Here is a 9,874-nt window from a genome sequence, read left to right as displayed (position 1 = left end):
ATATTATTTACAGCCGAAAGCATGACCCGGACATGTCCTCGACACGCATGCATTAGTGCGCTGATATTTATGTTTCTATATGGGAATGTGTCACAGCTGATCTTCACAGAAAGCAGACCGCCAGAGGGGTGCTTTCACTAGGGTCCGGTGGGCGGAGGGTTGCGTCTGTATGCGTTTAAACCACAGCAGCAGTGGGTTTGGCTGAAATCTGAGGCGGGTTTAAAAGCCGTCGCGCTGAGAGACTGACACACACTTGGAGATCAGCGCCGCGCTCCACACACAAATGTTTTATTATTGTTTCTGTGGGTTTTTAAGATAAAACCATCTCAGATCTTCAGGAATAACATGTAGGCTTTCCTGCCAAAAAATGGATTTGATTTATGATTCAACACTAGTGCGACTTAAAGCTTTTTTGCCTTCGTAACCTTTGGAGCCGCGCAACAGGACTCCGGCGTTCCCACAGATTTTACGCACGCGCATTTTCATTCATCAAACTGCTTTAATTCATGCCTGCTTGATATATGATTCAACACTAGTGCCATTTGAAGCTTTTGAAGCGTCAGCCTCACAATGGAGACGCAGAGCAACACGTCGCACCCCCCTAACACCTCGGACCCGTTCGGACGCGATGAAGAAGTGGCTAAAATCGAGATCGCGGTGCTCAGCGTGACCTTCGCGGTGGCGGTGATCGGGAACTACAGCGTCCTGGTGGCGATCCACAACACGAAGAAGAAGACCTCGCGCATGCACCTGTTCATCAAACACCTGAGCCTCGCAGACCTGGTGGTGGCCTTCTTCCAGGTGCTCCCGCAGCTCTGCTGGGAGATCACCTTCCGCTTCTACGGGCCTGACTTTCTGTGCAGGATCGTCAAGCACCTCCAGGTCATGGGCATGTTCGCGTCCACCTATATGATGGTGATGATGACTCTGGACCGCTACATCGCCATCTGCCACCCGCTGAAGACCCTCCAGCAGTCCACCCGCAGGTCGCAGGTGATGATCGGCGGCACGTGGGTGTGCAGTCTGGTCCTCAGCAGCCCGCAGTACTTCATCTTCTCGCTGAGCGAGATCCAGAACGGCTCGGAGGTGTTCGACTGCTGGGCGCACTTCATCCAGCCGTGGGGCGTGCGCGCGTACATCACCTGGATCACCGCGGGGATCTTCCTCGTGCCCGTGCTGATTCTGATGACCTGCTATGGCTTCATCTGCCACAGCATCAGGATGAGCATCAGGTATAAGAGCAAGCGGACGCAGGTCTTCGGGAAGCAGTCGGTGAGCTCGGTCTCCAGCATCTCCAGGGCGAAGCTGCGCACCGTCAAGATGACCTTCGTGATCGTGCTCGCCTACGTCATCTGCTGGGCGCCCTTCTTCACCGTGCAGATGTGGTCGGTGTGGGACCAGAGCTTCAGCTGGGACGGTGAGACCTAAACTTTACTTCACATGTTGCTGTGCGGGTTTATAACTAAATGTGCCCGAGCGGATGTCTTGTGCATACTTTGGTTAAGTTTTAATTGGCTAAGCCCTTTCAAGTAGTGTGTGTGTGTGTGTGTGTGTGTGTGTGTGTGTGTGTGTGTGCGCGTGTGCGCGTGTGCGTGTGCGTGCGTGTGTGTGTGCGTGTGTGTATTCAAAAATATATTAATATATTAAACATCTCGTTTAAATGTAATTAAAGAAAAAAACAGCAATGGGTTATTTTTAAAAATTAATTTTAAAGTACATTTAACATTTATTTATCCCAACAGTTTTTGTATTATTACAATTTATTTACATTTTAATATATATTTGACCCAGTGTTGTGTTATATTGTTTACAAAAAAATTTATGACATTTGTAATATATATTTGACCCAACATTGTTTTTTTTAATTAAACTTGATTTACATTTTAGTATAAATATTTGACCCAACGTTGTTTTTAATAAAATTTATTTTACATTTGTAATATATATTTGACCCAACATTGTTTTTTTTAATTAAACTTGATTTACATTTTAGTATAAATATTTGACCCAACGTTGTTTTTAATAAAATTTATTTTACATTTGTAATATATATTTGACCCAACGTTGTTTATAATTAAATTTATTTTACATTTTAATATATATTTGACCCAACGTTGTTGTTTTTAAGTTCTATTTATTTTCAATAACATTTTTATATATTAGACCCAAAGTTGTTGTTTTTTAAATTAAATTTTAATGATATTTTTAATATATATTTGACCCAACATTGTTGTTTTAAATTCAATTTGACTTACATTTTAATATGTATATTTGACCCAACGTTGTTTAATAATTACATTTATTTTACATTTGAATGTACATTATATATATTTGACCCAACATTGTTGTTTTTAAATTCAATTTATTTTCAGTGACATTTTTAATATATATTTGACCCAACATTGTTGTTTTTACATTCAATTTAATAACATTTTAATATATATTTAACCCAATGTTGTTGTTTTTAATGACATTTTTAATATATATTTGACCCAACATTGTTTATTAAATTTATTTTACATTTTAATATATATATTTGACCCAGTGTTGTTGTTGTTTTTAATTCTATTTATTTTTAATGATATTTTTAATATCTATTAGACCTAAAGTTGTTGTTTTTTTAATAAAATTTTATGTACATTTTAATATATATTTAACCCAATGTTGTGTGATTTTTATTTAATTTTAATGACATTTTTAATATAGATTTGACCAACATTGTTGTTTTTTAACTTAAAGTTCATTTACATTTTAATATGTATATTTGACCCAGTGTTGTGCTTTTTCTATTTAAATGTAATTACATTTTTTATATATATTTGACCCAATGTTGTTGTTTTTTAAAAATTTAATTTAAATTACATTTTTAATATATATTTGACCCAACATTGGGTAATTTCTTGAAAGAAAATTCAAATGACATTTGAACATATTTGACTAACATTGGGTTATTTTTATATTAATTATAAATGACAATACAACTCAGCCTTTTTTGTGTAACAATAAAGAATAATATACACATATTAGACCAATAATATAGTAACTTACAGTAAATACTGTAGTGTTTTTGAATCATACTATAGTAAAGCACTCAAATTAATCTGTTGTGGTAACTACAATAACACAACAAATAAAGTAATATAAACAAACTACTCTCTACTGTAGTTTTCTACAACATATTAAACAACTAATTATCACATTTTACTGTAGCAAAAACTAAAGAACGACATGATATATTATATATTATTATATGTTATATTCAATAGGCCATGCATTATGTGATGTATTTGATACATATTCGTTATAACATTCATATAATCTAAATGTAATTAAAATAAAGATATACTTGTGGATTTATAAGTTATAACATATAATCTATTAGCTATAAATATATAGACATATTTAAAGAATACTTTGGTTGTGTTAATTTTAAGAGTTATATATAGGTATGATGACACTTTATATCATATCTAAATAAACTATTTAACATTATTTTATATAAGTAATCATTTAAATATTCAGTATGCACTAAGACTCTTTCCTTTTAATTTTAGCATTTTACTTACAGATACAATAACGTAACTAATAAATTAATCTTATACTTTATTTATGCAAACAAATGTGTTTTATCTGTATATTCCGTATGTGTCTATATATTAAGTGTTAAATATGCACCATCATGACACTTTATTAATATAACTAAGTGTTAAATATGCACAATGATGGGACTTTAATAATATAACTTATAACTTAAATATTATTTAAAAATAATATGAAGTTTAGTGAGTGTTAAATATATATTTTCAAGATTTAATAATAGGTTTTGCACAATATAAGACATGATAAGAGATGTTTTGTACTATATAATAAAATATTTTGCGTTATATAATACATATGTTTTGTATTATATATTAAAATGGCTGCATGTAGAGTACAATAGTGTATTTTAAAATCACAGCAAATTCGTTTCATTTTAAAGTGGCAGCTGATGGAAAGAAGTGCTAATGTGTTAAATATAGTGTGTCTGATATGATTATGAAGATGATTTGAGGAATGAAGCCATGAGGCCAGAATAGTGTGTCGAAGCAGAACAGCTGCGGAGCGTTTATGATCTGTAAAGCTCACGTTCGAGTTCCACATTCACATTCCCTTAAGCATGTTTGTTTAACCCAATTTCAACACACTTCCAACATGCAAATGACACATTTATTATTAGTTTAGGGTTGTTGTTGTTGTTTTTTCAATCATATTTGGCAACAGAGTAGGCAATTCCATCTGCTTTAAAATGTCTAAAGAATAGAACAGAACAGAATACAATAGAATAGAATACAATAGAATAAAATAGAACAGAACAGAACAGAATAGAATACAATAGAATAGAACAGAACAGAATAGAATACAATAGAACAGAACAGAATACAATAGAATAGAACAGAACAGAATAGAATACAATAGAATAAAATAGATTAGAACAGAACAGAATAGAACAGAACAGAATACAATAGAATAGAACAGAACAGAATACAATAGAACAGAACAGAATGGAATAGAAAACAATAGAATAGAACAGAACATAATACAATACAATACAATACAATACAATACAATACAATACAATACAATACAATAGAACAGAACAGAACAGAATACAATAGAATAGAACAGAACAGAATATAATACAATAGGATAGAATACAATAGAACAGAACAGAATACAATAGAATAGAACAGAACAGAATAGAATACAATAGAATAAAATAGATTAGAACAGAACAGAATAGAACAGAACAGAATACAATAGAATAGAACAGAACAGAATACAATAGAACAGAACAGAATGGAATAGAAAACAATAGAATAGAACAGAACATAATACAATACAATACAATACAATACAATACAATACAATACAATAGAACAGAACAGAACAGAATACAATAGAACAGAACAGAACAGAATATAATACAATAGGATAGAATACAATAGAACAGAACAGAATACAATAGAATACAACAGAACAGAATAGAATACAATAGAATACAACAGAACAGAATAGAATACAATAGAACAGAACAGAATACAATAGAATAGAACAGAAAATATGCTCAGTAGATTTCGTTACTTAGGCATTTTACTGCTATAAATAAATCTAAAGATGTTTTGCTCCAGTTTAATTCTTTGTATGCAACATATGGTTCCGGTCCTGGATGCTGATTGGCCAACACATGCGCGTTGTAACTGCTGATGACATGACAAGCTGAATGTAACTAATTCTGTATCAGTTGCCATTGAAATGTTCCTTGGTAAAGAATGAAAATAATTGTAAGGTCAGTTGTTTTGGTTTGTTTTCGCAAAAATAAATAGGAATAAAAAGCTAAAATGGCTAAAAGTATGATTAAATACATTTTTTTTTGAGAAAATAAGTTACTGACAGTTTTTAAAAACTGTATGCTTTTGATGGATTCAGCTATGTCAATAAATCTGGAAATTATTTCGGATAAAAAAGGACACAGTAGTGTGTATGTATATATATATATATATATATATATATATATATATATATATATATATATATATATATATATATATATATATATATATATATATATATATATATATAATAGACTGTTTCTCATGCATCACTCTGCAGTCTTCATAAACAAGCGAATGAAATAATGTAATAATGAAATAAAAACAAAACATCTTCCATGTTAATCTGAAGTACTTTTGTGTTGCAGTGGGATTTATAACACATTTATAACATTCAAATTCATCAAACCTCATTTTTGCACCTGCAAACTTTAACATTTACAGTTGAAGTCTTAAAAATATTTGCCCTCGTGTTAATTTAAAATAAAGTTTTCTTAGTGATCTCTAAGAAACCAAGGACATTTTCACAGTACTGTATTTCCTATAGAACAAAAATAGTAATAAGTTATTTCTTATAGTTAGCTTTGGTATTTAATTTAGTGTTATTTAGCCCTCTTAAAAAAATAATAATAATAAAAAAAAATAAATAAATAAAAAAAAAAAAAAAAATATATATATATATATATATATATATATATATATATATATATATATATATATATATATATATATATATATATATATATATATATATATATATATATATATATATATATATATATACACACAGTTGAAGTCAGAATTATTCGCCCCCCTTTGAATTATTGTTTATTTTTTAAATATTTCCCGAATTATGTTTAACAGATTCAGGAAATTTTCACAGTGTGTCTGATAATATTTTTTCTTCTGGAGAAAGTCTTATTTGTTTTATTTCAGCTAGAATAAAAGCAGTTTTTAATTTTTAAACACCATTTTAAGGTCAATATTATTAGCCCCTTTAAGCTAAATTTGTTTTCAATAGTCTACAGGACAAACCATCATCATACAGTGACTTGCCTAATTATACTCTAACCTGCCTAATTAACCTAATTAACCTAGTTAAGCCTTTAAATGTGACTTTAAGCTGTATAGAAGTGTCTTGAAGAATATCTAGTCTAATATTATTTACTGTCATCATGACAAAGAGAAAATAAATCAGTTATTAGAGATGAGTTATTAAAGCTATTATGATTAGAAATCTGTTGAGAAATCTGCTCTCCGTTAAACAGAAATTGGGGAAAAAATAAACCGGGGGGCTAATAATTCTGACTTCAACTGTATATCAATGTTTTCTATCATTATTTGTATGTTGAGGGTCTAAAAACTTTAACTTGAACATAATTATTGGATCTGTGCAAATGTGTCCCCCAGCTACAATCATGGAGCGGTCCAGCAGTCAAATCAATAAAGGCTTCGTTTTAAAAACGAAGAAGTTCATTTGTTATTTTTAGATGTGAATTCATCTTCAGAAAACAAATCGTTTCCAGTTTTACAAGATGCTTTACTTGTCATTATTATTTTGCATTAAGATGAAATGTAGAATAGGAGATCGAATGATAGAAAAACTCAAATTTAAGTACAAACGGTGCATTTTAGAGATATTGGCCCCATGGCTGGAATTGCTTAGGGCCCCAAAATCACTAAATCTGCCCCTGATAATAGGCATAGCTGAGGACTTCCTATATAAAACTTTAAAATCGCTATTGAAAGCAAAACTGTAATATAACAACACAATCTCACGGCAATTCGTAACTTTTTGATTTAGTGGCTAATTCGTATGTTCTTATTCGTACAATTTAGTACGATTTGCTCATCCCCCAATGACGGTTGGGTTTAGGGGTGGGGTTAGGTGCCACGCCTCCTTTTTAAAATCGTACAATTTCGTATGAACTCGTACGAATTAGCCACTAAACTGACAAAACGTAAAATACTTACGTTTTCTCGTGAGATCAGGCTGAATATAATCAACTCTGGACATTTTGATAGTTTTTCACAACATGAAAATGATTGAAGTTGGTTTATTTTAATTACTATGTCAATTTGGGATTTTACTTCTGTTGAATGTGGAAAACGTTTATGTGTGCAGCACTGTAACAAAAACAAAAGTCAAGCGAAAAATCTACAGCAAATACCATTTACTACCGATGGCTGATTTTGCTTCTTGTTTTTAATTAAATTTGATTTACATTTTAATATATATATATATATTTGACCCAACGTTGTTGTTTTTAAATTCACTTTATTTTCAATGACATTTTTAATATATATTTGACCCAACGTTGTTGTTTTTTTTTATTAAATTTAATTGACATTTTAATATATATTTAACCCAATGCTGTGTTATTTTTTAAAATTAAAATTTAATTACATTTTTTATATATATTTGACCCAACATTGTTGTTTTTAATTAAATTTGATTTACATTTTATAATGTAAATCAATATATATATATATATATATATATATATATATATATATATATATATATATATATATATATATTCTATATATATTTGACCCAATGTTGTTATTTTTCAACTCAATTTATTTTCAATGACATTTTATATATACATTTGACCCAATATTGTTGTTTTTTAATTAAACTTAATTTACATTTTAATATATATTTAATATATTTTATTTAACTTCTATAAATAAATATTTAATATATTTAATATATTCTGTCGCTGACAAAAGTCAAGCGAAAAATCTACGGCATCTACCATTTACCACCGATGGCTGATTTCGCTTCTCGGTGGCGTTTTATTTGAGGCACAAAAAACGCTTTACTCGTCACTGCCACCACAGGACTAATTGTGCATTGCAGCCAAAATTGTCGTTGCGATCCAAAGCCAAATTTAAAGGGGGTTGAAGCTTGTTGACATGAGGCACTAGCCCCTCACAATGAAAAAATGATTCATTGGATTTACTAGATAATTTTTTTCTCCGCCACTGATTATTAAAATAAGAACGTTTGATGTATTCATCATTGATATGATATGGCTGTGTGTGTGTTTGTAGACTCGAAGAACACGGCCGTCACTCTGTCTGCTCTGCTGGCCAGTCTGAACAGCTGCTGTAACCCGTGGATCTACATGGTGTTCAGCGGACACCTCCTGCAGGACTTCGCCCTCTGCTTCCCCTGCTGCCAGAAGATCCAGAAGAGTTTCCGCAAGGAGGACTCAGACAGCAGCATCCGCAGAACCACACTGCTGACCCGCATGGCCAACCGCAGCCCCACCTGCAGCTCCAGCACATGGAGAGAGCTCCAGCACTCGCCCAAGACTGACCGCTCTACGCCGGCTAACACGTGACGCTGCGTTCATCAGCTCACATACAGCTGAAGGCAGAATTATTCACCCTCCTGTGAATTTTTCTTTCTTTTCAAATGATGTTTAACAGAGCAAGATATTTCTTACAGTATTTCCTCTAATATTTTCCTTCTACAGAAAGTCTTATCTGTTTTATTTCGGCTAGAATAAAAGCAGTTCTTATTTGTTTTAAAGCCATTTTAAGGTCAATATTATTAGCCCCCTTCAGCAATATTAGTTTTGGATTGTCTCCAGAATAAACCACTGTTATACAATGACTTGCCTAATTACCCTAACTTTACCCTAATTAACCTAGTAAAGCCTTTAAATGTCTCTTTAAGCTGAAATCAGTTATTAGAAATGAGTTATTAAAACTATTATGTTTAGAAATGTGCTGAAAAACAATAGTAAACAGTTATAGGGGTAATAACATACAGGAGGGTGAATAATTCAGACCTCATCTGTACATCAGGAGGATCACTTCTGCTGATTCAGGTTTCAGTTCTGTGTCAAATGAGGCTCTTACAACTGAAAACTGAGAGCGAGCAGTCACTTCAGTCACAGTACAGAGCCGGACAGTAAAGACGGAGAACTGCTTGATAAAATATGCTTGAAGATCATCGTCATTTACGCCATAGAAACATTGATTTAGAATGTGCTGTCAAAAATATATATCTGAGAACGCTCTCAAGAATGATCTTTATTATAGAATGTTCTCTAAAAATTAACATTGTATTGAATGTTGCCTCAAAAGAATATTTTAGAATGCTCTCAAAAATGATCTTTATTTTAGAATGTTCTAGAATGTTCTCTTATGTTATTTTAGAATGATTTCTAAAATCGAACAATATTTTAGAATGTGTTCTAAAACTGAATGACACTTTAGAATGTGTTCTAAAACTGAATGACACTTTAGAATGTGTTCTAAAACTGAATGACACTTTAGAATGTGTTCTAAAACTGAATGACACTTTAGAATGTGTTCTAAAACTGAATGATACTTTAGAATGTGTTCTAAAACTGAATGACACTTTAGAATGTGTTCTAAAACTGAATGATACTTTAGAATGTGTTCTAAAACTGAATGACACTTTAGAATGTGTTCTAAAACTGAATGATACTTTAGAATGTGTTCTAAAACTGAATGATACTTTA

At 31.7% G+C, this 9,874-nt stretch overlaps 1 protein-coding gene across 1 annotated transcript; it reads left to right on the top strand.

Annotated features, from left to right (window-relative positions):
- Positions 1-262: 262 nt before the first annotated feature.
- Positions 263-9,631, top strand: avpr1aa (arginine vasopressin receptor 1Aa). The gene is made up of 2 exons (XM_056452130.1): positions 263-1,417; positions 8,430-9,631. Exons 1-2 carry the CDS (start codon positions 571-573, stop codon positions 8,720-8,722), a joined length of 1,140 nt encoding a protein of 379 aa, XP_056308105.1. The 5' UTR covers positions 263-570; the 3' UTR covers positions 8,723-9,631.
- Positions 9,632-9,874: the final 243 nt, after the last annotated feature.

Source organism: Danio aesculapii, chromosome 25 (genome assembly GCF_903798145.1).
Source record: "Danio aesculapii chromosome 25, fDanAes4.1, whole genome shotgun sequence".
Lineage (NCBI taxonomy): Eukaryota > Metazoa > Chordata > Actinopteri > Cypriniformes > Danionidae > Danio > Danio aesculapii.
The sequence above is the reverse complement of the archived record's forward strand: the minus strand, read 5'-3'. Positions and strand labels throughout refer to the sequence as shown.